A 27,929-nucleotide genomic window follows, 5' to 3' on the forward strand; every position below is an offset into this window, starting at 1 on the left:
GGCTTTTTTTTTTTTTTTTTGGTAGTGTTTTTCTTAACAGTTGTCTGAAGATGTTAATTTATTTGCCTTTTTTTTATGAAGGTCCTTGTCCACTCAGCAAGGACCGATGCAAAATCCTACTCCTGGGACAGAATAAACCCCTGCAGTGCCATGAACTGGGGACTGGCCAGCTGGGGAGCGTCTCTGCTGGAAAGCACCGTAGAGGTCATGGTGCACATTAGGCTAAACGTGAGCCAGCGGCGTGTCCCGGCAGGAATGAACACCGGCAGCACCCTGCGTAGTGTGGACAGGAGCAGGTAGGAGATGGAGGGATGTGACTGTCCCCCTCTGCTTGTCACTGGTTAGACCTCATCTGGGTACAGCCTTGTGGTGGTGCAGACCCCCTGAGCCACGTTGCAATGTCAAGACCAGCCAACACTGTGTTCTTGTTTTGGCTACAAGTGCAGTGAGTTGGGACAATCTGGTAGTTTCTTGTCCTGGTTATGGTACAGTGAGTTAGGACGATTAGGCACTCCCTAACCATACCTGAAACTCCTGCTGCCTGGATCGTGGCCTGCCCTGGAAGGTGCCAGAATTACCTGACAAGAATTGTGGCCAGAATGGAAATATACTGACCAAAGTCACTCATCTCGCGATCCTATAAATAGCGATCCTAAGCAAGAGCCTTTGAGCTCTCCAGGATCGCAGCAGGCTGTGACCCAGCATCTCCCCCTGAGTTGGGATGCCTCTCAGGGTAGATTTCGCGAGGATTTCGAAGAGTAGGTTTTGCAAGGATTTCCAAGATCTTCCGCTGATAGACGCCGATGAAGAAGGGGTCAAAGATCGTCTGCTGACAAATGCTGACAAAGGAGAATAGTGAGTAATTCACTACAATTAGATTTTGCAAAGTTTCAAATAATTTACTACAATTGGCAAAGAGAGAAAAAATCTTGATCATAGGTTAACCTCTGTATCTGAGTGTGTGTGCAATTTGATTTAGGAAACTGTAGTGTTGTTTATAGCAAATTTTATTAAATCACTCTGATAATTGGCTGATGATTAAGTATTGTTAAAAGTCATATGACTTAATCTTGTGATTTACTGTAATAGTGCTAATAAATCTTAAATTGCTGCTACCTCAAAGTTGTGTAGGATCCATAATCACTCACTCCCCGACACATTGGCGTAGTAACTCAACAGGAGGTTTTCCTTACCCTTTATATTAATACAATTAGACATAAACCATTGACCAAATCTGAGACTAAGTCTGGATCCAGCCGCATGTAGACTCCTCTCTGAGAAGGAGTTTAGAAAGCTAGGGGGTCATTCTGAACTTCATGATGTAATGGGAGGGTCTCCCTTACACTTTTTCATCTCTGGTCTCTGTATGAATCATTCTAACTGGATTCTAACTCAATTTTCCTTTGTATGTTTCTTCCATGTACTAAGTAATAGAGTGAATCTTGCCACTGAACCTTGTTAAGTCACACTGTTACAAATTCACATGAAAATCACCTTTTGCTAATACCTTTGACGGTAATTCTTTAAGTGATCTAAATCACTCATTCGTGACAAGCCTCCTGTTTAGAGGCCCCAGTATGGGAAAGACATGGACAGAATGGCAAGTTTGAGGGAGGGCAGGGCAGGAGCAGTGGCCCCAGGGCTTGCTCACCCCGGGGAAGGGATGGCTGTGGGGGTGGGCTTGTAGCGGCCCCCCAGCACTTATGTCTGAGAGGATGGTGCTGGGCTCTTTGCAGAGATGCCTGGGGCAGTGGGAAATGAGAGACAGGGGGCATAAACTGAAACAGGGGGGTTATATCCAGCTGGATATGAAGAAGAAAAAAGAATCACACTAAGCCTATTTAATCGATTGAATTAATTTCACAGTGAGGCTGTAGAATCTCCATCCTTGGGGGCTTTCAGGACTCGACGGGATAAAGTCTGAGACAACACAGTCTGAACCACTTTGAGTTATAAGGTTCGACTAGATGATATCTGGCAGTCCCTTCCTACCTGAATAATTTTATGATTAAGGATTTTGTCTGACAGTTTATGTCACATAATGATCCTGCCAACTAGTGCATTTACATTACAATATTCCTTTTTTAAAATATAATCTGAATTTGCTTTGACAAATGCTTGGTCTTTCATCTTTTGCATCATGTCCCGTTCTTCTGTTCATTAAAATAATTTCAAAACATAATCTACACTTCTAAGATTTGAACGAAATTCTGCTTAACCTAATTTTAAACATCCTTTATTGTGTTGTCTTAATCTGTAGAACTGTATTGCCAGTGAAACATGCTGTTATAAATCGTTACATAAGCATGAAAACTGTTTTCGATGCGTTACACTAAAACATTTCGCAGTAAGGGGGTAAAGATTTTATTTTGCTGATTCAGGAGAAAATAGGAGAACCAAAATCCTGACATTTGGAGAAAGGAGAACCCCAATTTCTCCCTTCACAGCAAGGTGACACCGCCCAGAGCTCCTTTCTTTCTCTGAAACACAGTACTGTGATTAAACCCCATAACTGAATCAGTCAAGTAACTGTGATTAAACAAAACCCCATAACTGAATGAGTCACATAACAAAGGCACTGCTGACAACTAATAAGCTAATCGGTAGCACGACTTAGAAGCCCATTCCTGCTCAGACAGGTCTCCTACACGCTTGAGTGCAAGAAGAGGGATGGTGGAGGGGGCCAGGAGAGCTGGCAGCTGCGGTGCCCGGCCGCGGCCCACGCCGAGCCGCGGTGCTGCCCACGCCTGCAGCCGGAGCTCGGGAACAAGCCCTCTCAGTCACTGCTAGACGAGGAATTAGGAAGAAGGGCTGAGGCTGGCTCTAATGAACACCGTGACTGCTGTTCGGTCGGACCCACGGACTAGAGTAAGGAAGTTTGAACCCCACAAAACCCACCAGGAACTGACAGCAGCTGATTGACGCAGCAGTCAAAACCAGAGAGAGTGAGAAATAAGGGCTGATCCTGCATCAGACTTGCAAAGCCCCTGACTGGACAAAGCAAGCTGGTTTTGCTTAACAGCTTAGAGCCTACAAAAACACAAAAAATGAGGGCAGGACAGCAAAGACAGTGGAAGAGGGAGCATCCTGACCCAGTAACGTTGAGAAAACAGCGCAAGGACCTGAGAAACAGCTCGAGACCTTGGCTGCCCCGAAGCAGTGCCTAACACCGATAAATCACACTGTGTGTGGCTTTGCTTTCTTGTCACCCATGTTCAGCAACCTCAGCCGTACCCTGCAGCCTCTGACAGCAAAGGTGCAACCCGGGTGAGCGGTGGCACGGCTTGCCACTCCGCCTGGGCTGAAAAGTCTCGCTGTGAGGCAGAAAAAACCCTCCCTTTCCTGTGGAGGGGACCCTCACCCACTTGCTTTTTACAGGAAGGGATGGGGAGGCTGAAAGGGTCCCCCGGATGGCGTGGGGCCAGCATCGCCGGCGGGCAGCCCTGCTGTGAGTGAGGCACAGCAGCTTGCCTGGTCTTCGCTCGACCCGGCTGGTTTTACCCCACCCGTGCCAGTGAGCTGACTCGGTAAGCTGACTTTTTGGGGGAGGAAAGAGGGGTTGTTGCTCATGGGCAATGTTTCCAAGTACCTCTGCCATTTGCCCCTGTCACCCCACCACGCAGTAGAGCCACACGAGGAGGCGGCCAGCTGTGCTCCTGAGGAGTTTCGGTTTTGTCATCCGCTAAACAACAGGAGGAAAGTTGGCTGGCATATAAGGAAATGAAAGAAAAAAAATGACATTGCATCATTATTTCCAGAGCTATCATGAACCGGGCCCCTTTTCGTGTCAGAATTGGTTTCATTTCTCCTGATTCTTGTCACAGCATGTAGGTGGAGCCTGTAAATAAAAAAGCACCAGAAGAAGTTGAGAAGTTACTGTTTCTCCTTGCTACAGGACGCTACACAGGTAGGAGTTTCTCTTTTCCTTCTTCTAAAAATAGTCATGCAATTTTTGACTGTTAGCTTCATTCCTTTTAATAGTTGCATGTGAGAAGGCTGCATAAGTGTCTAAAGTAAATGTGCTCGAACAAGGTTGCCAGGAGTAGGATTTGTTGTTTTCTGGGGTAGGGAAAAAGTCAAGACATTAGCATCATTTCTTCTTTAAAGGAAGATGACTGAGAGATGGCATTTAAATTGGAACACATTTTTTAAAGTATGTTCTCTGTGGGGGCAGTGTTCCACAACACAGTCCGGCCGGCAGTATTCATGTGTAGCATCATAAGCTTTGCATTGTTTCATTTTTTTCTGAGAAGACAGCTAGAATTAATAAACATATAACCCAGAGGCTGTGTAGTTTACCCAAATATCCTGAAGTCACAGGCTATGTCAGGCAGAAGTCCATGCACTCCTCTGGCTAGACACAGAGTGAATGAATGCAAGAGCAGTGTGGGTTCAGCACCGCAGCTTTGCACTTTGGGTTTGATAGCAGATTACCCCTCGAGATGCAAAGGCAGCATCATTAGAGAAAAATGAGGCAACTCCTCTTTAGGACCATCAGCAGGTTGGTGCTTCACGCAGATGTGGTTGTGTAGTGGTTGTTGTGCCGGGGGAGGTTTTCAACACACAGGCAGGCAGGCATCTAAAGGTAAGGTTCAAGGAAACTAATATTATCCCAATCACGGAGGCAGGGGCAGGTCTGGTGAGGGCGTTGTTAAACTTTCAGTATCAGCACGTCATCCAGGTGTTATGTTTCGCATGTGGATTCTGGCCAGTTTCAGAAAGGCACTTAAAAATTGCAGCTCTTCTTTTCCTCTCCTTCTTTCTTTCTTTCATCGGATGTTGTCAAGGCTCAGTAGACAAAGAAATCACTATGCCTGCATGGCAGAGTGAAGGGTTGCACCAACCTATCTAACCTTTTTGAGGTCCAGGTGGAGAACACCTGGGTAGCCCCAGAAATCCACGCATGCTGATTGACTCCGCTGCTTACTGTGGGTGTCTTTGTTAGGTTGTGTATCTGTGTGTGCACACTGTGGTCTGCACTGTAGACCTAGCTAAAAAAACCTTCTAGGTACATGGTAAGATATAGCCCTTGCACTAAAATTTTTAAAAGCTGTCACTTTTTTTGTCAGACTCCTTAAATCTCAGTTTCCCAGATGTCACAAGTTTATCTTGCAAGATCTTCCTTTTTTCTTTTTGTTTTGTTTTTTCCTGGTGGCCTCACTACAGTATTTTTGCATTTCATCCTATTCATTATAAGGATGGCTAAAGCTTGCTGTATATATATGTGTTTCTGAAGGGAACACATCCATGTTTAGGAGGCCGTATGCTAAAACCAGTACATGAATAACTCTGAACACAGCCCAATGAATGTAAATAATAATGTAAAAGTGACAGAAAATTGTTCCTGGATAATATTTACATTAAAATAAAAATTTATAGGGAGTGTTCATTCCACTAAATTGAAAGGCAGGTAGAGAATGGGAGAGGCAATAAAAAGGATTACTGTTAGAAACATTATTATCAGTAAATTATTTCCTGTAGCAGTAGAAAATCACAAAAGAATCTGGTGCCCAGTGAACTGAGGAATGTATATTTGTTGCAGATAAAGCACTGGGTCTTCATTCAAGGAAGAAAAATCTTATAATTAATTAACAGAAAGAGAACAAAGTTCATACTAAAATATTAAAGAAAGGGGACGTGTGGCAAAAGATGAGGGAACTGTAAAATGAATACCTATAAAGAAATTAAAGTAGTTCAGTCATCTTTTATTGCTGATCAAAATTGAAAAGTTTCCCCATAGTAATTTATTTTTTATTTCAATAAAAGGAGACAGGAATATGTATTTAAAAAAAAAGTATTGCTTTATTAAAAAGAAAGACTGAATAGCAAGTGTGGAATTATACTGGGTTTTCTTCTACACTTGTTTTACACATTGAAAGTATAACTCACATTGTGTCTGATCATCCTAGTACAACATCTGCTCAAATTAGAAAACCTGTAAATTTAATTCAACCAAAAAATTAAAAGAACAGGAAGATATTTCAAGCAAAAATGTCTTTCTCCTAATTCATTTTCCCAAGTGTTTGAGTTAAACAGATCTTGGTTTTGGCAGGGGGAGGTTAAAAAAACCTAGCTTTGAAAAAATACTGTTGGGTTTTTTTTCATTAGGTCATTCTCTCTGGAAATACCTTTCCCTGGAAAACATCACATCAAAAGCCCCTAGTTTCTTCAGTCACCCATAGAAAATATGTCAACAAAACTTTTACATAAAGAAAAGCTGAACAAGAAGATAAAAAGTCTCCTAGTTCTCCCTTCTCTAACATCATGCCAAGCAAAGTCTGCTTTTTGGAGAGGGTTTTAAGCTATAGAGGGGGGACACTGAGATCCCGAGCTTCTAAAATAGGTGTAAGACTTGCCTCTGGCAAGTGTTTCTACCACAAGCGAGGCAGGCCGGCTACATAGCAGACTATGGCTTGGTGCGTCCTACTCTCATTGCCGGTGGCCCACCCGTGTAGACCCTCCTTGTGCAGCCACACAGCCCTGTACCCCTGATCCCAGGTGACTGAGGTTAAGCATTTGTACACTCTCTCCAGCCATGCCCAGCAGTTGCCTTACTGACTGAGCTTCTCTAAACACCTTTCAGCAAAATATTTCATTGAGGAAAACTGGCTTTTTGCAAAAACTGGAGTAGCATGTTTTCCCTCCCCAAAAATATGCTTGTTTACTCTGTGGCAACTTCTTTTTTTTGAAAACACAAAGAAAGCATAAGGGAAGTAGGGAGAAGTGTTTCAAGTCTATCCTCTGGAGAGCAATTCTAGAGATTTGAAAAGAGCTGTGGCACTTGGTATCTATTGAGGGTTTGAATCAGTAAATAAAAGTGGTGTTTGATTTTCTCTGCTATGATCACTGTTGCAAGCTGGAGTCACTCTGTGCCCCATATTTGATTTCAGAATCTGTACAGAAGAGTGGTTGGACCAGACAGTAATCACTATTTAGTGAAGCACTTATGGACAACCTACAAAGTAGGCCAAAAAATCAGCAGACCATGGATAACAAGAGTGTAGCGTTCAAACAGCTTTCTGAAAGAACGAAATTTGCCCTGAAGAAAGATGGTTTTGCACCACCTTCCTTACAACCGTCTTTAGAAGCTTTTTTAGTACCTCTCCCGCCAGACTTAGAAAATGAAGGTCTTCTGACGTCGGAGAATGTGATCGAGAGAAAGCCTAACTATGAGCAGAAGGAGTTGAAGAAACAGTACTACGGAGAACAGGACAAGGTAAGGCAGATATCAGAAGAGGGCATAGATCCTCCCCACTCTTACTCCTGTGTTTCACTTTGTGCCCCAAAATGAATTCCTTTGTCTCTTTGGGCAATCTGCAAGATCTGTTAGGTCTAAGCAGAGGAGTACCTTTGGGATCAAGGCCAAGCAGTCATTTGTGTAAGTAGGAAGATAGGTACCTGCAGTTAATCTGCACGCATTAAAAATGTAGGTGTAAAAAATAGGATGGCAGCAGCCTAGCAGCCAATTTAATGTGCAACGTCTATCTGTTTCATTGGTAACAATTAGCAAATGTTGAACAGAAATCCTAAAATCTGAGATATTTTTTACTTGAGGCTCTGCCACCTTCAAAAGAAATAGAAAGAAAGGTTAATAATAACGTGGTGAATATTTGACACTGAAAACAGATTGTTTTTAAGTCTGTGTCACAGTTAATGAAGTTCCTTGAGAATGGTTGGGATTTACTGACTAGTAAACATCGTAATGAAGATAGTAGGGAAGGGTTAACAATAAGGTTTTAAAATACCTGCCTCCAGTAATGTGTGCTGTCTTTCTCATCTTGAAAGAAAAATCTGCTCTGTTTGATTACATCTGATTGATAGACATAATTTCAGAAGCGGCTTTCTTAGACAAAGGTGATGGTGGGAAACTTTAATTTTTCTTTTCAGATCATCAGGTATGAATGTGCCTGGCCCGTTAGGGCCTGTAAAATATTGGTGCTCTCAAAATTGCATTTCTAAATGCAGCAGTCAGACTGGAACACAGAGAAAGGAACAGGGAGAAGAGACCAAGCTGATCTTTATACACTTTAGCTGGGCATATTTAACAGCAGGTGGATCAGTTTTGTAAAGGGCTGGAAATTATTTGGTTTGTTTCCATGAAAGTGAAGAGCCCATGTTAATAGCTGGCACATGTATCAAAACCAAAAATGACAATAATCAGTCATTTAAAAACAAATCACTCATATTCATCCCTTACCCTAGCCTAAAATGAGGCAAAGAAAGAAGAGCCATGATGATCTAAAAGATTTTAGTCACCTGTTAAGGACACTACAGCAGAACACTTTTGGTGTCTGTGCACAGACTAAATCTTCAAACTTCAAAACAAAGATTTAATAAGCTGAACTAAATTCTCTTATTACTGGGACTAGTATTCATTTGCATACACATACTTCAGTACATCTGTAGATGAGTGGAAGAAAATGGCAGTTATTAAAAAAAAAATTGAAAAAGCACACTTAGCAATGAGGTCTCCTTTTACTATTTACCTTCTCAGGATAGCTTACAAAATTTGGTAATTTTAGTAAGGATGATGATTAAGCCAACCTCAACTGATTTTGTCATATTTACAGAATACCTGTTTATAACATGGAGGTGCAAGGATGTACAGTGATATGAAGTACAGCTTGATGCCAGTACATAAGGTTTACTAGAGAATGATGAGCTGGAAAAGATGCCTAGAAGGGGCTTTTTTGTGTGGAAACAACTTATTTTAAAATTATGGAAAATTCATTGTAAGTTTATCTCTAGCAGACAGCAGAACATAGCTTGTGCAACCAATATGAGGAAAAGATCCGACCCTGCATTGATCTCGTCGACAGCCTAAGAGCTCTTGGAATAGAAAAAGACCTGGCTTTGCCCGCTATCGCAGTGATTGGAGACCAGAGCTCCGGGAAAAGCTCTGTCCTAGAAGCCCTGTCTGGTGTTGCTCTTCCTAGGGGCAATGGTAAGAATTCACCTTCTCAGGTTTTCACTTGAATTTCACTTTGATCACTTTGATGGGATGGAAGGGATTTTTTGTTTGTTTGCTTGGTCTAGGATTGGATAACTCCATGACTGAGACTATATCTAAATTGTGAGACTCCAGGGGCCTTCTCAGCTCTGGTTTCCAGTAAAAGAAATGGATGTACAGGTGGGGCACTCAGGGTAACTCCAGCAAGGCACATGTTCTGGGTGGTCAGGAGACCAGAAGTAAGAAGAGTATAGTGTAGCATACTTGCCCCAAACTATGGACAGACTGAAAGGTAGCATCAGCGGACTCTGTTCATTTCCCAGCAAAGAGTAGTGCAGCAGAGTATTGGTTTCACATGGAAGACTAGTTTTGAAATTTGCTTTTGGGGTTGGTTTGGGTTTTTTTAACACGGTTTTCTTACACATACCTTTTTTTGGCAAAAAACGTACAAAGGCCTTTACTTACAAACATGTGCCTTGGATGTTTCTTAAGTCAGAGAAGATTGTTGGAAGGCTCACTTTCCAACTCTGTGTGTGTGTGTAAACACACACATACAACTTCTGCAAATTCTGTATGAGCTGACAATACCATCTAGTCTTTCAGGCTGGACTTGAGGAAAAGGTTTTCATAGGGTGTAGGTGCACTGAAACAGGTCACCCAGAGAGGTGTGAATCTCCATCCTTGGAGGTTTGCAAGACAAGACATGACTGGACAGAGCCATGGCTGACCTCATCTAGTGACAGTGACAATCCTACTCTGGGCGGGAAGTCAGACCAGAGCCCTTTGGCAATGTCTCTTGGAACATTTCTGTGTCTCCGTGTGAAGTATTAGGCAATGCTGTGTATGCCACGCAGTCCATGGCTGTGTATCATGCATAACAACTGCTGAGAGAGATGCCTCTGTCTTTGGAACTTCTGCAGGTATTGTTACTCGATGCCCCTTGGAACTTAAACTGAAAAGAATACCTGCCACCCAGGCATGGAAAGGGAAAATTTGTTACCGCAACATCAGCATAGAGCTCCAGAATGCCTCTGAGGTGGAGAAAGCAATAAGACAAGGTGAGCTGTAACATATTCCCCTCTGATTTGGCTTGCTCAATCTCCTCTGAATCCTTTCACCCCTTTTCTTAGGCTGAGCAGCAGTCCCCAGACTAACACAGTGATTGTAGCCACGAGTAACACCGAGAGCTGAATTCAGAGCAGAAGGCGGCAGGGTAGCATAATATAACTCTCTCAAGAGAGCTGTGTTACTACTTCAGTGGTGAAGATGACCCGTGATGTCCGACAAAAGCTCAGGCTGTGTCCTCAGCTGTATGCTGTCTGCCTGGTTTGGGGAGGTTGTCTGTCAAATTGTAAACATGCAGAGCCTTAAATGGTTCCTGTCATCAGTTCAAAAGCTCAGAGAATGCTTGAGGTGTCTGTGGCTGGAAGTCTTATGATTTTGGAGAAAACTGCAAGAAGGCAGAGTGGAGGGTATAGAGAGCTTCTGCCAGCTAGTGTGACCACAGCCTCAATCATTGTGCTTCCCATGCCACAGCTTTACTTTTATGGTATTTCATGCTGTGTAAGGAAACATTTTTCTTACCCAAAGGGCAGTAAGCACTTGCCCTAAATGTGAAAGTTGGATTGTCCTTATTTCCTTGACTAGCACAGCTCTGCAACATTGTTATTTGTCCTAATGTTTTTTCATTAGCTTTTCAATGCATTATTTGGATATTTTCAATATATCCTTCCAAAACCAGCAAGGCAAGTAGTATGAATTGATTAAGCTAATTACAGAGCTGAAAATGTCTCATGAGAATAGGTACAGGGTTTCCTTGCCTCTCTATGTTGTTCATAGTTCAAGCTTTATTGCCTTATAAGATCTGGGACAAATTACTTGATCTCTCAACCTCTCTATCAAAATGTGAAGAATATAGAATAAAATCTATTTATCTTTCAAGGCAGGAAAGGATTAATTAATGACTACAAACTGTCTTGAAGTTGAGGAAGCATTTCTACAACTGACCAGTTTTTTATCTGATCACTTGCATTGTTGTTTATTTACATGTATTTTGACTGCATATATGGGAGTTCATAAGTATATGCTGTGTAAAATATTACAGTTCACATTCCAAAAGGACTTCACGTACCCACGTATCACATCATAATTTCCTTAGATTTTTCCATAAATGGATTTACGTGCATGGCTGGATCTGAAAAAAGCCAAGCCTAAAGGAACCTTAGGTGGTAGTAGGTACTTTGAAAAGTCATTGTGTTCAACTTCTCTTTGGTGCATTGTTTGAAGCTTGTATTCATTGCCTTGCTCTTTTCTTCTTGCAGCCCAGGATGTTGTGGCTGGTACTAGAGGTGCCATTAGTGGAGAACTAATTTCCCTAGAAATTCGGTCCCCAGATGTCCCAGATCTGACACTAATTGATCTTCCTGGAATTGCCAGAGTGGCTGTGGGGGATCAGCCAAAAGACATTGGGGAACAGGTAAAACTCAGTCTCATAAGTCAACCCGTGCACAGGGTCACTTCTGTAACGTACCTCACATGCGAGCCTTTGCCGTAGGACACCGGAGTTGTTATGTTGGGCTTCTGAGCCAGCAATACAGCTACACTAACAAACAGGCCTATTTTTCAGGCAAGGAATTGCTGATAGGAACAGTGACATCCAGGATCTCCTGTCTGTCCTGTCGTGCAGGAGGGAGCTGCCCACGCTAGCCGTGAAGGAGCTACCTCAGGTGCCTTGACACAGCCTACCCATGGCAGCACAGAATAAGGCGTCTGTATGGACCCTGAGCACTGGGTTGCCCTTGTGTCCCTTGGCTAGACCACAGTCTGGAAGATGGATACATCCCAAAATGAGTTGTCTCTTACCAGCTCTGTGGATGTATTTGGCAAAGGTGAATAGATCTGAGTTCTTGTAAGCTCTTCTGGAGCAAGGCAGCAAATTGGTCCTCTTACAGTTTCATCACTCTGTGATCCCTTACTTACAGAGCACATCAGAATCAGACCTGTCCTGGTTTTTCTCATCCCTTAAGGGATCTCAGCAGACCCTTTTTGAAGTAAACAGAATATGCGTTAAAGTGGAGGGGATCTCTATTCTTCCTCTAGCTGCTTTTAGAAGAAATGTTGGGGAATGCAAATAAAACTCTAGTTGGACAAGGCCAGCTGTGAGGGTGATGTGCAGGAGCTGGGTGTATCGTTTCTCCTAAAATACCTTTATATAGGAACTTGGAATAAGAGTAGCTCAAACTAAACTAGACATATCAACAAAAATGAGACAAGATTGGATTGTCTGGGCTCTACTCTCTGGGAGAAGAGGAATTTCATTTCACAATTAGGTAGTAATCTTTCTATTGCATTCAGAAGAAAGCAGCAGATGTGACATGATCCACATATTTCCATCATCCCCAGCTGCCTGCATGCTTCAGAGATGGAGGCTATAGCATTGTAGCATGTCAGAAATTGGGATGGATGGGAAGTAGAAAAGAGAGGCACCCTTACCAAAACTCAGGGGAAAAAAAAGAGTTAACTTACTTTAGTATAAGCACAATAGATCTGTGTTAACCTTTTGCAATACAACACAAACTATGAGAAACTCCTTCAGTTTGGCATTGAAACAAAGAAACAACACCAACTAGATGTCATGTGTGACTTTTTTTTCACACATACTCCACTGCAATATAAGCTAAAGACATTTGCTCTCCTTTCAGAGAAACGAATTTGAGATTTATCAGCATAATCTAACTCTCTTTCTTTCCATAAGTGTGTACCTAGACATCAGAACTTGTTTTTCTTACATGTGATTATTTATGAAATGTCTTTAATATTTCTATAATGAAAGTTTATATGCATGAGAGGTTAAACTTTACATAGCTTTCAGGAAAGGCGTAACAACAGTCTGGTCTCAGTCATGTTAGATGTTTGGATTAATCTTGACATAGGAAAAGAGACTGCATTCTTCTGCTGACCCATTTCCATGCCATCCTCTAGCATGTAATACTATCCTCAGTATATGTGATATTTAATGTCATCAGACAGTGGCTTGTATTGCTAGAAATGGTCACAGCCTACATGCAAGCATCTGATTTCATTGAACTTCATTACTGCTGTATTGCATTGCAGATCAAAATGCTACTTAAAAGAATTATTGGCTGCAAAGAGACACTCAATTTGGTAGTGGTGCCATGTAATGTGGATATTGCAACAACAGAAGCACTGAAAATGGCTCAAGAGGTGGACCCCAGTGGAGAAAGGACACTAGGTGAGGCAATTTTTAAGCTACAAGCTGAAGAGAAGTGCAAATCTTTTTTTCCATGAAGGTCCGATGTTCTGTATTCCACTCCAGTTCTGTGAAATTAGCTACTAGAAGAAGGAAAAAAAAAGCAAACAGCCTAAACAAACTACTTACAAAGCTTGAGATGATCCAGTAGCTCTAAGAATCCCTCAATTTTGAGTCTTGCTGGCATTCAGGTTATGAATAATTGGAAATTGAAAATCTCAGAGTTAATGGTGGGAAAGCTTTGCTGTTGCCTGTTAAAAAAGGTTTGCAAGGCAAAAGGCACGGTGGGAGGCCAACTGTAGAGCAAGTTTTACAGTGCGAAGCCCAGGAGCTGAGAGCTTTCTAGGAGAGACAAAAACAAAACAAAGAGAAGTTACTTTATAAAACACAGTACAGAACGTTCCTGCACTGGTGGCGGGGTGTCCTACTGCACCTCTCCCACCTTTAACTTCTGCGCTCAACTAACTTTCTCTTTGGGGAACTTCACAGGGATCCTCACGAAACCCGACCTGGTGGACAGAGGAACCGAAGAATCCGTCATTAACATAATACGAAACCTGGTCATCCCCCTCAAAAAAGGTTACATGATCGTGAAGTGTCGTGGGCAGCAGGACATCCACAACAAAGTGGCCTTGGCTGCTGCAATCCAGCAGGAGAGAAAATTCTTTGAGACTCATAAACATTTCAGGTACTTCTCACAGAAAGGACCTAAACAAAAACATATTAAAGTCACTTCAAAGCTTCCTGTTGACTTGCTGAGATTCAAATTAGGGTTTCAAACAGGTATTAATTAGACTCGCTATTTCTCATTGCCCATGTAGTCTTGCATTCCAGTAAGCCAGAAGAATTTTACATGTCAAAATTTTAAAATGTATTTTGGATGCAAGATCGATATATATCTCTCCTTAACCCTGGGAGAAGTGCAATGAACTTCAGAAGTTCAGAATAGTCCCAAAGAATTCAAGTTAAGCATCTGAGCACGTCAAGTCAAGCACTGAAATATTTCTATTCGCTGGAAAACATGGTGAAACTCAGCATGAGAAAGGATACTGCCTGTGCTGAGGGCACAGATTTTCCCAGATGACTCAGCAGCAAATCAATCATAATACAGAGAACGGCAGGTGAAAAGAGTTTTGAATCAGTGAACTTCACACATGCAGAAATAATACAGCAGCACATTAATCTGCTGTTAGAATTTGCTATTTTCAGATTCTTCTCCATTTCCCTTTGCTTAGCCAGTAGCAGTAGCTGTCAAACAACTCTTGCATAAAAGCCATGGTGCCCAGAAAGTCCTGGGCTGCTGCTGCGTCTGTACTAGCACTCCCCAGAGAGCCCTTTCTTTACTCAATTTGTGTAGTAGAACTAGTGAAAACAGAGCAGAGCATCAGTGCTGCCTCCTTGCCCTGCACAAGCGGTCTATCCAAAACCACCTTTTCCTCTTTTTTGCAGCATTCTTATGGAAGAAGGAAGGGCTACTATCCCTCATCTGGCAGAGAAGCTCACAAATGAACTTGTGAAACATATTATTGTGAGTAACAGAGGTGCCATACTAAGTTGTTTGTATCAGTTACTACCTAAAAATAAGTTTAGCCCTTCAACCTTAGATTGCAATTGATTGCAATTGGATTGCATCTTTACATGCATAGGTAGTACTTAATTATACTTCAATCTGGCAATGTGAGAACAAATTGACCTGAGAGTTAAAGAAACCCATGCTCTGTCCTCAGATTTGCCTTTAAGCTGAAGATTGACAATAGGCAAATCATTTCATCTACTTGTGACCCTAACTAACTCCTGCTTTTTCAATGGCAGCCATGATATTTCTTTTTGTTTGTGAAGAGTGTTGATCGGCTGGGTGACAAGTTACTGCTAAAAGCTTACTAAAACACAATAATTTCTATTTAAATGAAAATGTCTTCAAAATCTCAAGTACGATCTAATTGTTTTATGATATTACTATACTAATATAAGTATATTGGGGTCTTGATTTTATATACATATATCTGTAAGTAAAATATCTTATTCCATTAAGGGAAAATGCTAAAATACAGGGAACATCTAAAATCAGTCCCGAAGCAGAAAAAAATATGTAATTATGTAACCTCACATAAAATAAGCAACTAAACAGCCATGTTCACTCAGGTATTTATCAGGAATGGAGGGGTCAGTACAATCGCCACATCACCACCTCCCTGGCACAACCTGGGAGGACATAGTTTTTGGCTCACTGTAGGTGAAATGTTGCCCTAGTCTGCTGTTACTCTGCCCACCTCTCTGTGAGGTCCAGCCTGATTTTGCAGGGAGATGTTAGCCCCCGCCTTCTCTCAGTGAAGGCCATATTTGCACTTCCATGCTATCACATGCATAGGATGCAAGGACAGCGAGCTCTTGGACTCCTAAGAGCAGCAAATGTCATGTGCAGGTGTAGGTCAGTCATAGAGGGATTTTGTTTTCCTTCCAAAACCAGACATGTTCAACCTACCTAAATGCCCTTCTTTACTGTCTAACCCCCAGAAAAATTTGCCAGCACTAGAGAACCAAATACGTGAGGCACTCCAAAAAACGTTACAAGATTTACAAAAGTATAGAAGAGGCACACCCAGAACAGAGTCTGAGAAGCTGATTTTCCTCACAGATGTAAGTATCAATATTGGTTTGGTCACAGAACAGAGCTAGGAGGTAAGTGTGGGAGAAAAAGAAACCACCTAAAGTTAGCAAACCATCAGCATGGACCACCAGTAAGCTTGTGGTATCTGTCACTGAAGTGTTTTGAGAGTAACACAGACAAACCTCTGGCAGGAATACATCATACCTGCAAAAATAATGGACCACAGGAGCTTGAGCCCCCTTCCAGCAATTTTTTTCCTGTGATTATGTGACAAGAGAACTGAACAACTCAGTTGATTAGTCAAAATCAAGCATCTCAGAGAGGGAAAACTTACACTACTGCCTGCCTGACATTTTGAAGGGTTTCCATTGTTTACAGCACTCATAAGATCAAATGCATTCCTGGTATCAAAATATGGTTTGCAAGTCCACCTAAGTGTCTTGTCTTGGGGAGTTAATCCCTCCCTAAGCGAGCTTTCAGCAGGACGGCAGAGGTGCTCATGAAGGCTTATCAGCCTTCAAAGACTTCATACAGGTCTGGTCAATTAGAATTTAGTAAATGGTTCTGAGAGTCCACAGGAAAACAAAAGAAAACAAGCAAAAAAAAGAGTATCAAGTTTGTTCTCCTCTAGCTGTGCTGGTTTGGGGGAAAAAAAAAGGAAAGAACAGGAGCTAAGAGCATAAAAGATGTAAGGAAGGGATATTTTCAATGAACCATGTCCCTGCTTTAACATCAAATGACTGTGGATTTACTTAACATATGCAAGTTAGTCTGAAGAAATGAAACACTACTACATTGCTTGCTTGTTCTTTAATTCATTGCAGTTGATCAAACTCTTTAATCAAGACATCTCTCAGACAATGCTTGGAGACGAACAGTTGTTTGGAAATGAAATCAGACTGTTTACAAAAATCCGCAGAGAGTTTCGCACGTGGGAGGTGATTCTCCTAGAGTGTTCTGCAAAGGGTAAGCATAGAAAACCATCACTTGCAGCTGACCTGAGATTCCATTCCCTTGCTTTTAAATCAAGACACAGCATCATCAACAGGTTGTTTTCAAGAAAGTGAAAAACAAGAAGCTAGGAGCATTCATCTGTTGTAGTGTTAGGCAAGTTATGCTTTGGTCCTTGGGGACAAAGACCCAGCTTGTGTTAAATGTTGTCTCTAGGGAGAGATCAGTGGATGTCTTTTCTCCCAGGAAAGAAATAAAATCAAGACTGTGGACCGTGGCACAGAATTGGTTGGTGATTCTCCGAACCATTCTTCTAAATAACAGCAATAAAACCAACACTAAATAATAGTAATAGTAGTAGTAGTAGTAGTAGTAGTAATTTATTATTATTATTATTAATGTTTTGGAATTTTGGTCTTTTTTGTTCTACTTTAGCTCCAGTTTAAGGTGTGGAGAAAGCAATTCTGAGCCTGAAATACCCACAACCTTGTAAAGAGTACCCCTTTCTGTGCATTACCCACCTTGCTAATTGCTTAACTGAACTCAGTTCTAAACTGAGGTGTAGGGTGATACATGCAGACCGAACTCTGCTGTACACACAACATCTTTTGCAGCATCTTTCTCACATCTTTCAGAGACCCCATTATTTGCTTTTGCCTTGCAAGGCATCACGTGGCTGCTGAACCACAGTGGGGAATCCTCCGGGCGCTTTCAAGTTATCCCCATTGATTTAAACTAATACGTCCAACTTCACAATAGGATCAGGGCAGCAGCACACAGCAGCTCTTACAACAGCACAGCTCTTGCTGACAATATGCTACCCCAAAATCATGTGTACATATGCTCAGGTGAAGTATTTACATGTGCAGCAGAGTGAGTTCACTTACATAGCTTGGAAACTAGTGGTAGCTTTAGCAAGCCCTTCCTCAGCAAAAAGCATTTTTATCAGCCACCACTAGGATTTCTGAAGGTACATCATTGCATGTCAGATTATTCTGTTTAACTTCTCCTTCCTTACGATGAATGAAAGTATTAAAAATAGCAGATACTTTCGATACTTGAAGCCTTGAACATTCTGTTGCAAAGCTGATGGATGTTCTTGTGGCCATGTTGCAGCTTTGTACTACCTTAACTGTAGAGATACATTTTCAGACTCTGAGCCAGATACTCCACATCTACTTCTGCCTTTTTTTTTTTTTTTTTCTCGTTATTATCCAACCATGGACTCATATATCTGAATGTTAGAACTGAATGCATTCATGTCTTGACTTCCACTTTCTACATGTGCACTTGATCCATGATTCACAAATTTGACCCCAAAAGAGGGCAATATCAAAACCTTTCAAAACACTTAGAAACACATATTTGCCTGAATATGTAAACCAATTCAAAGGGATCTACCTCATTTAAGATGGCAAATTCATACAACGTCAACGAAGAAATACTGACTGTGATAACTTAAATAAAAATAGCTAGTCAACAGTAGTTTCCCTGGAATAAGACTGTTTAGCGAGTTTGTGGTTTTGTTTTGTTCTGAGTTTTTTAAAACGCAGAACCGACTGGTAACGGCCACCTCTGTGAGGGTAACAATTCCAAGAAGAACCAGTATTTTTGAGCCCCATCATAATTTCTGGATCCTTTCCGTTAGTTAGATTCTTGATCCAGTATGTGAGATGGCTCATTCACTGAGCAATAATGTGTGTTAGCTCAGTTCTGTAGTAATGGTATTGCTCGAAAGACCGTCTCAGTAGCTCTTCTTCTCAAGAGTATTTCAAAGAGGAGAAATAGACTTCCTTCTTAAATCTGAAATTTATAAATTGAGTGATTTAGTAGTAAAGCAATGTTATTTTAATATTACAGTTAAAAAAAATGTACCCAGTAAAGTGTGGAAATATGAAGACCAGTATCGTGGACGGGAGTTCCTGGGCTTTACCAATTACAGGGCATTTGAGGACATCATAAAAGAGCAAATCATAGAACTGGAGGAGCCAGCCGTTGAGATACTGAACAACGTGATCGGTATGTCTCACAGGCCACATGAGGCTGTTGCGTGGGAGATACTGGTGCGCCTGACACTTTTTTTCCCAGGATAAGACGACGTTCTCACTGCTGGAGCAAGAGCTCCAGCCAGGGTACTCCAGAGTGGGGAAGTGAATCTGATTCAACCTGGGGACTTGTTTCTTCTCTAGAGCCTCCAATCTCTACACGTGCTCTCCAGCATTTGTTAATACTTTTCCCAGTGGCTGGTGGAAAGGAGGAAAGTAACTATAATAAATAACACAGTAAAGAAATAGTATAGTAGAAGTACCTGGTGCCAACCAAGCTGCTTGGTATTCCCAAGCCCTGGGAACGGCATTCACAAACCTGAACTGGGAACGGAGCTTCTTTGTCAGTTCTTCGCATGATGTTGTATGTATTATACAGTGACTCTTATGGCTGGGGGAAAGGGTACATAGTTCATCCAGTAAAAAGCACCTAAGGAAAAAGTACGTTATGATCCTCTCTCTTCTATGTTTGCCTTAGAAGGCAGCTACAGCATCTGTGCCAGACTCAGTGCTCTGTACTATATGCGCTAGTCCCTCTTCCTGGGGAGGCCGCTCAGAGTGAGATGCAGATGTGCTTACATGGCCAAGTCATGGCACATCTGGTCAGACACAGCACAGAAATTGCTTTATCAAAGAAATCTCAGTGATATTCAATCTCTCAGGTGTTAAGTGGTTACAGGAGGTCTTTACTGGCTCACACTCTTTGACCTAGAAATCCAAATTCCTACTTGTTTTTATTGGTCATAAAGGCATAGTGCATCAGTACAGCTGCTCAGCTATTTCTGGATGGACACAGAAAATGGGTAATTTTCCCAAGTCTCATATTAACAGTTTAAAAACCTCACTTGTTTACCTGACTATTTTGTCTGTGTGTTCTTCCTTAGGACTGGTTGAAGAGAAATTTATGGAACTCACTAAAAGGCATTTTGCTAATTTTCACAATCTAAACAGAGCTGCTAAGGTGAGACACTACCTATAAACTGAGATAAGACAAGAGCAAGACAGAATGGCATTTGTAAATACAGCCATGCTTACAGTACCTACCCCATTGCATTACCCTCATGCAAGCATGGAATTTCTTGCAGGTCTACGGTTTTTATAAAATAAGGAAGAGCTTGAAAATTATAGAATATTTATAAAGGCATTAATGAAAGTGCATTCTGCCTTTCACTACAACTTTGACAAGACCTAAAACATATATTCCTCATTCATTCTGATCACATTCTTGATGCATACAACACAATACAAAGAAAACCTGGTATGGCTGCCTTGAAAAGGCAAACATAATTTCAAATTTAAGTCCTGCAATGATTTATAAGCGTATGGGTAGCCTCAGAGGGCTAAAAAGTGCTTTTACCTCTCTGAAAAGCAAGCCAGGATATTAGCCCGTGCACGAATCTCATCTTTGATAAAGAGGAGCAGCGGCAGACAAGCCAAAAATCATTGAACTATGACAGAGTTAGAAGATGACTGTTCACAGTTTGGGGGATTGCATGTTTTGGGGTGGAGTTAAATGATATGGATCTCATTGAAGGCCGTTTCTCAGAAAGAGCTTTGAGGAAGAGATGAGAAGCAATGCTGGACAGCCAAGAAGCAGAGTGCCCTCACAGGGCACTGCTGGAAAAAGAAAGTCAAAGGCAAATGTCAGTGAAATAGATGGGTTTGCTATTTGACTTGCATGGCCAAACCCTACGGAGCTCCTGGGCCAACCAGACAGCAAGCAAATAAGCTATTTCAGCCAAACACAGAAGTGTTTAGGGAGGGTCTTTAGGCATCTTTAGGGATGCTAGGAAAGCATTTTAAGGGAATTTGAGGATGACTGAGGGAACTTTGCTGCCCCCACAGACTTCTGGGTGGAAGTATCGAAAAGGCCAGAAAGCATCAGATTACTGCGGTAAAAACACCAGACAGCGAGGGGTTAGACGGGTTTGGTTTGCTGACAACAGATCGGAAACTACAGTTTTTAAGAAGGGCAGGAGGAGCAATGAAGTTCACACTAGTGCCTGCTGTCAGTGCCTACTGCAAGAGGGAGACACAAACAAAATGCATGCAGAAACTGAGGCTGCAGGCTGAACTCATGGCTGGCTATTGCTGCTTGTTCCCATCAACCTTGTATTTTCCTTCAGGGTCCAAGCACCAGGTTTTGACTGATCCCACTCGTGTTTAAGGAGGGGAAAAAAACTGCCATGCTTTCCTGCTCTTTCAAAACAGAGGAACCAGAGTCTAAAGCATTACTCCACGGTCCCAAGAGCCGGTCTGGGATTAGTGCTGTGCAAGGACTGTTGAACACTGTGCCCAACTTGCCATTCCCTGGGGACCCTGCTGAGCACCGGCACCTTTAAAAAGGAAGTAGATGTCTGAGAATTTGTTGTTCTTTTCTTTCCTAGACCAGAATTGAAGACATTAGAGAGCAACAAGCAGCGGAGGCTGAAAGACAGATCCGGACCCAGTTTAAAATGGAGAGAATTGTATACTGCCAGGATGACCTTTACGTTAACGATTTAAACTCTGTTAAGGCAGAAAACACTACCAAAGCTGGCAATGGGAAAGAGTTGCAGGTTGGATCTGTTTCGAATCAAGAGCCCTCCTTTGTCCAGGACATGGTTTCTCACACGAAGGCCTATTTCAATGTGAGTTTACAGACTATGACACAGCAGTTCTTCTGCACCCTCAAAGTTATAGCATATACCCCTCGTCCAGATCTCGCTGTAGCCAGTATGAGTCTTTCATGCAATACTACTACTATGCAGGGAATAGTAGCCAGAAGGTATAAGTGTCTCATCCAGGTACACGCACAGCTTTTGTACGAATTAATCGGAGCTTCTGACCAGTGATGAAAATGTGAGGACAGAGCTGGTCTGATGGGCTGTGTCAGCACAGTTGCACACTGTGGGATACAATGATTAGAAAAGCCTGCAGGTTGTTAAAATGACAGCTGGCTCCTAAACCACTTGTTAGCTACCCTCCAGCCCGGCATGGCTCCCTGCTGCTGCTGCCCCTCACTTGGGGAATGTGCCATTGACAAAAATGAGTCCTCACCCTCCTCCAGCCTTTCAGGGAGAAGGGGGTGACTCCCTGCTGCCTATACAGCCCCACGCCAGTCCAATGCTCTCTTGCTGGCTTTCCTATGGGGACAAGTGTCAGGGGGAGGAAAGGACAGTCATTTACCAGCATAGAGGAGAGGATAGGATGGGGAAGAGCCTTTGCCCTGTAATTAGAAGTTACTGGTATTCAGTTGATGGCAAGCCCCCCTCTCCAGCAAAGGAAGCAACAGTCCTAGGACTGCTTTCCCCATTGCAAGTTCATCTCATGGTTTTCAAATTACACTAGTTTCCACAAGCTTAACAACATTATGTACAGCACTTTGGTGTTTGGTACAGTGTCTGAGAGCTCAGGTCAGCCTTAAGCCCCTCTGCATGTTTCTGCTGCTAGCAGAAAGTGGTGTCAGTGGATTGCAGTCAGATCCTAAACTAATGCGGCAGGAGGACCAATAATAAAACATTAAGTTAAAATGGATTCGACTATCTGTAGAGATCAGAGTGCGTATGCTATATTGCAGACAGCCCCATAGAAGTGAAGTCTCTGAAGACAAATAGGATGTTTTAACAGACATGATCATGTTTGTTGATCGTGTTAAAGAAAGACAGCAAAGGGAACACGCACTAACAGGATTTGCTTTTGATCTTTGTTTTGTAAAACTCCCTCAGAAAGCAACAAGTTCAGTATTAATAATGCAGTACAGTAGGTAACAGCTCACCTTGAATTTCAATAGCAAGGTTTTGACAAATTCCTGCAATTAAATGTTCAGGCTGCTCAGGCTGATGGAGAGAAAACCATCAGCTTTCAGAGAACAAGAGACAAAGGCAAAACTGCATAAGCTCTTCCCTCCTGCCTCACTATACTCTCTGCTATAACACAAACGTCTTAGATGCTAGTTACACATTTTTGTAAATGCCCTAAGTGCCACTTTCAACAATAACCAATGCCAGGGCATCATATCTTCATGGGACTTATGCAAGGCCAAATACACTTTGAATGAGATGGAAGCTCTGAAGTGTCCATGGCCTTTGAAAACGGCATGCATGAATCTGTGTCACCTATGGCAGGACTATCAAGATTCTGGGTAGTTTGTCTCCAGAAAAACACCCATATTTAAAGCACCTAGGCTCCCTCCTGCCATGGTCAGTAGTGCCTAGAGAATACGTAGGCTCAGTAAATGCTTTAGCTGACTCAGCTGAATTGCTATTGACTAGATCTCTGCAAACTAGAACAAAAAACTAAACATCTAGTCTTAGGTATTTTCCAGCTTGAGCTCAACCCCATCCTTGTACATAAAAGATTTGCAGCTACTAAGCTCCAGAGTTATCTAAAGCCAGAAACACCTTAGACTTCTCTGGAAACGGGCTGCCTAAACCCTATACGACCTACAAATCAAATGCGCCTCTACCTGGTCTTCCCACTGCCATTTTTAAGTCAGGTGCCACAAAAAGAAAGGAGGATGGCACGTCTCTCAATCGCAGCCAGGCACTCGGGCGCAAGTGCTCGCCTGGCACCAGGAGGGCTGGAGGCAGCTCCCTCCCAGCGTTGGAGAGGTTTTGAACCTCCTGTCGCCCAAAAGCACCAGCTAAGCCCCCAAGCCCTGTGGATGTCTCTGCAGAAAGGGCCCCACAGGCTCTCCTAGGTCAATCTGTTTCAATTTGCATAAATAACTAGACCAGACAGTTTGTCAGGTTAAGCAGAAAATTATCTCATTGAGATATCAATAGATGTAATGTAGGCACAGTCTAGTCTCACTATTGCTGAAGACGTTTTCCCTTAAGGCTAAAGCTTACTCCAAAGCTGTCTTATACTTAAAAGGACAACCCATCTAAATACAGGAATTTACCACCTTTGGGAAAAATCACTGTTTGATTTCCTATACCATAACACACTGGTAGTGTTCAGAGAAGACAGGTTTGACGCTAGAAATTGTTCACAAGTACTATTCGTCAGGCATGTCCTCGTATAACTCTTACCAATGATAGCTGGCAGATCTAAGCAGGGAACAGCCTGCCTTGGGTTTACTTTGCTGAGGGAAAAAAGCAACAGCTGGCATTCCCGTAACTCTTAATTTTTAGGCACAAAAGATACTAATGGCAAACATTTTTTAGTTCCTAGAAGCACACGCTTCTTGAACAGTAACTCAATACAACATTTTAAAAATGTGCTGCCACTTCTTACCAGATTACCTATAGCCCCTTCCTTTTTTAGTTCCTTTTGGGAAACAAGTATTCTGCCTTTTTTTCCCCTTCCTGCAGGGAGCAAGTAAACGCCTCGCCAATCAGATACCTCTGATCATCCTGTCTTCTGCCCTTCATGACTTCGGGGATCACTTGCAGACCACAATGTTGCATCTTTTGCAAGAAAAAGACAAGTTAAGCCATCTCCTTCAGGAGGACAGTGAAGCTGCTAAATATAGGAACTACCTCAGTCAACGAGTTAATCGTCTCACCAAAGCCTGCCAGTACCTGAGAGACTTCACCTCACTGTAGATTTCTTCATTTTCCAGAAGTATTTGTCTACTCTTGTTTTCTAGCATTATTGAAGAACTTTGTAAAATCCCCTAAAAATATAATATCAGCACAGACCTTTAACACTCATTTCTAGTGCTCAGTTCTGCTTTATTTTCCATAACCAGTTATATGCAAACACCTACCCTTATGTAAAGTGCTCCACTGGGGGAGTTGTGATTAAATAAAAGTTATCCCGCTTCTAATCATTTGCTTCATGAACTCTGTATAATCATTGAAATAATTATTTAAAAGCTAGAGCTCTGAGGGTTGTGTTTTGTTGTGTGTTTTTTCCTAAATGAGGATGAGGGCTTTCAGCTGTGTAACTTACAAACTGCAGAAATCAAATTATCTAACTAACTTTCCTAGATAAAGCTTACTGCACAACCCTAGTGACATCCCCCGCTTCCCTTTGTGGTTTTGCCTCCCTGTGGTTGCTGCCTTTCCTGCCACCGCCTGAAAGATGACTCTGCAAGGTGTCACCACTGTTAAGTCCCAGCCCAGTAGGCAGAGCGGGTGCACACGGTGGGCATGAAACAGTTCCAGCCGAGAGGGAAAAGAAAGTTAACTTCATCTGATCGGTACATCCACAGGATGCTGTAGGCTCTGTCTCTCCTTTTTAAGTTCTCCGATTTGTAGAGAAAGGCTAAGAGGCTCTTTCTTTTGGATTCCTGGAGCATCACCTGAAATTTTGGGAGCGATGGGCAATTCAATAGATAGCAGGATTTGGATGTCAAAAAGGGATTAAACCACCCAGGATGTTAAACATTAGAAGGGTGTCTCAGCATGTGGCTTGCTGCCTTTATCCCTCCCCTCCCCAGGGCAAGGAGAACCTTTCCAAAAGCTCTTTCATTTCATGGAAGCCAGTGCAAAATATAATACTGCATGCTGTATTTATGACATCTTTTATACGAAGGATTTATTTTAATGGGCAAAGCTGTGCTTTGTGTAGCCAGAGTAATGTCTGCGTTCATCTAAAAAACCAAAACATGCTTGTACCAGTGTGCCATGTAGTAATTTCCAGGATGCTTACAAGAGAAGCCTTCTCTTCAGGCTAGAAACGATAGAAGGTGTTTGACCCTCTGACATGAAACTGCAGCAGCAGATAGCTGACTTCTGTGGCACAGCATTCACGCCAGTACAGCATACAGCTTTCATAACCCTGTTTAGCACTTCAGCCGGTTTTCCACATTTCAGCGTACCGTTTTGCTACTATTGACTTGTAGTGCTGCAGGTGAGAAGCCATAAAAAAGCCTGATACCATAACAACTTAATTTCTTTCATTTCTATTTTTAAAGTACTTTAAACTTGTTGACTACTTCGTGGTATCCCCCCAAGGCGCACTTGATACTCAGGTGCTATTGAAAACACCCTGTCTCATACCTAGAGAAGAGAGGCAGGTACACATTGCTTCAGGCAGCATGAGGTGTAATAACAAACTAGGGTGTGACACCCTCGACCCACTGCCTTTAGACTAAACTTCCTTATTTAATTCAGTTTCACAAGTCAGAGTCATTTCATCAGATGCAGCCACTAAAGACATCCAACATTCTTGGACATCCGGCTCTCTTTCCCTGGGTTTGTTCAAGGACCTGAAATACTGGAATTAAAATAATCTCTTGGATCACCCTCTTGTGTTGTTCTTCTTTTGCTTTGGGTTTGTTTTTGGTTTGTGGGGTTTTTTTAAATCAGATTCTCAAAGCACTTCGGACACTGAATCCAGCAACTGCTTCCAAAAATATCCAAGCAAACAGATATAAACCACTACTAAGGAAAACTATTTGTAAAAAAAAAAAATATTTATTTGGTGCAGTGTTCACATGCAAGATAATTGCATTTCAGTACCAAAAGAGAAAACAAGACTAGTAGAGTCATTTCATTCAAGAGATTTATCCTTCTTAACAAAAGTGACTTGGTATGGCTTTTTGATCCTCTGTACTATGATTATAAATTATTTTCAAAATCCTAGTTGAGGTGGCACTCTGATATTAATTACGTTTTGCTAAAAACATACATGCAGATACATAAGGAGAGCGCTAAGGAATTAAAAGCCAAATTTAATAAATGAGGTAGTTCATCTGGTTACACAGAAACACAGATTTGTGGGTTTTTGTATAGAACACCCAGCCTCTGTACGTGTGTCTGCAACCAGAGGTCTATCATTTGCAACACAGCCTTACTGAAAAACTTTGCCCTTTGCCTTTCACAGCAGGGAGAGTTCAAGAGTCGACCTCGATGCGCGCAGCCAGGGACCTCGCCATCGGACACTTAACTCACCCGCTTCCTGCTGCAGCTCCGGAGCATCCCTCTCCGTAGCCTACATCTAGAGTGACGGCACGTCTTGCCCTTTTTGGGTTCAGAGCAGCTTAAGGCAGAACAGCACTTTTAATTACTTGAGACAGTCAGACTGGTCTCACTTCAATCAATCAGACTTGGATGACTGCTGTGTCAAGATCCTGAGGATTTTTAACTACCTGAATATACAGTATTTTTTTTCTGTGCCTCTACCGTAGTGCATGAAAACTTCCCTTCATATGTACCAAAAAACATTCATTTCTTTTTAAATTGCCAACCAGCAGCTCAGAGATTCAGTGTTCACGTTACTTAACATTTAATTTAAAACACTACTGATGTCTCAGCATCCTGCTACGAAAATCTTAAATTAAATTGTGATTAAAATTGTCATTATAAGCCTGTACCTGATTATCAAGTGAAAGTTACTCAACTAAAGAGAGACATTTCAGCAAGCAGTTGACAGAACAACTTTCTGCCAGGCACCACAACAAGAAGAAAGGTGCTTATTGTGATAATCCTTCACTGATTAAGGTCAGTCACTGTAGCCAGCACAGAACCGAGTGTGCAATCCTTCACGTTATTTTTAAAGAGAAAATTCAAAGAGAAAAAAAAAAAAAAAATCATTTGCGAAGTGAATAAATATCCCAGGCACCCATGGCTTCATTTATTCTTGTTCTCAGAAACATCGATCAGCAAGAAGGACAGACAGCATTGTCATCTGTTTGCCTGTTTAAAAAAACAAAACAAAAACCAAAGGTTCAAGTTCTGCTGACAGGCTGACAGACTATCTTATCAATTACCTGGATGCTTCTCAGCAGAATAGCTTCATTAGCAGACAAGTGACATTTATTTATTTTTATAAATAAAATCAAGTTTCAGATTTTGGACATTTAAAATTATTAAAAACACCCAAATATTTTACCTGCATATTTTTATAAATCCAATCTGTAAACACAGTCATATTCCCATACACTCCAGGTCTATTGCGACTAGCACAGCCAGTTCCCCAGCTGGTATCTCCAACCAGCCACCACACGGAGTTTTTGTTAGTTACTAGTGGACCTCCACTGTCACCCTGCACAAAATACAAGCGTATTATTAGTGACCTGGCCACCAGGGAAGACACAATCCATTTCACTTCAGGAATATAGGTTAAGTTTCAAAAAAAGCTAACCACTGTTTTAAGGCAATCACTAAACCAAAATGCGATGGCAATTACAGTATTAAATGATGACTGCTTGCAATAGGGATGAAAATTGTT

At 41.9% G+C, this 27,929-nt stretch overlaps 2 protein-coding genes across 10 annotated transcripts in view; one reads left to right on the forward strand and one right to left on the reverse strand.

Moving 5' to 3' along the window:
* Nucleotides 1–24,579, forward strand: LOC115343871 (interferon-induced GTP-binding protein Mx-like). 4 transcript variants are annotated; one of them, XM_041124919.1, is made up of 16 exons: nt 1–855; nt 3,379–3,527; nt 3,825–3,907; nt 6,891–7,216; nt 8,749–8,944; nt 9,871–10,008; nt 11,272–11,426; nt 13,064–13,202; nt 13,710–13,908; nt 14,670–14,748; nt 15,735–15,857; nt 16,653–16,794; nt 18,640–18,798; nt 19,709–19,785; nt 21,212–21,454; nt 24,122–24,579. In XM_041124919.1, exons 4-16 carry the CDS (start codon nt 6,947–6,949, stop codon nt 24,353–24,355), a joined length of 2,154 nt encoding a protein of 717 aa, XP_040980853.1. In that variant the 5' UTR covers nt 1–855; nt 3,379–3,527; nt 3,825–3,907; nt 6,891–6,946; the 3' UTR covers nt 24,356–24,579. The 4 variants fall into 4 exon arrangements, with proteins under 4 accessions (XP_040980853.1, XP_029876295.1, XP_029876293.1 ...); XM_030020435.2 differs by having other exon boundaries at nt 8,752–8,944; XM_041124920.1 differs by lacking the exon at nt 1–855 and adding an exon at nt 2,631–3,159.
* The window catches only part of TMPRSS2 (transmembrane serine protease 2), a 26,301-nt gene continuing 20,135 nt past the window's right edge, over nt 21,764–27,929 (reverse strand). For 5 of the 6 annotated variants that reach the window (XM_030020439.2, XM_030020437.1, XM_041124921.1 and 2 more), the window contains 2 exons: nt 27,591–27,743; nt 26,154–27,394 (listed from right to left, as the gene is read on the reverse strand). In XM_030020439.2, coding sequence (XP_029876299.1) covers nt 27,383–27,394; nt 27,591–27,743 — 165 coding nt within the window. In that variant the 3' untranslated portion in view covers nt 26,154–27,382. Of the gene's footprint in view, nt 21,775–26,153; nt 27,395–27,590; nt 27,744–27,929 lie in introns of those variants that run through there. The other variant, XR_005932864.1, reaches the window with a different exon arrangement.

This window comes from Aquila chrysaetos, chromosome 7 (assembly GCF_900496995.4).
Source record: "Aquila chrysaetos chrysaetos chromosome 7, bAquChr1.4, whole genome shotgun sequence".
Taxonomy (NCBI): Eukaryota; Metazoa; Chordata; class Aves; order Accipitriformes; family Accipitridae; genus Aquila; species Aquila chrysaetos.

Excerpts from the sequence above, each read along its gene's own strand:
- LOC115343871 (XM_030020433.2), top strand. The coding sequence starts at position 6,947 with ATGGACAACCTACAAAGTAGGCCAAAAAATCAGCAGACCATGGATAAC. Across the intron at positions 16,795-18,639 it reads CCTAGAGTGTTCTGCAAAGG|TTAAAAAAAATGTACCCAGT; the intron begins GTAAGCATAGAA and ends TTAATATTACAG. Across the intron at positions 19,786-21,211 it reads ATCTAAACAGAGCTGCTAAG|ACCAGAATTGAAGACATTAG; the intron begins GTGAGACACTAC and ends TTTCTTTCCTAG.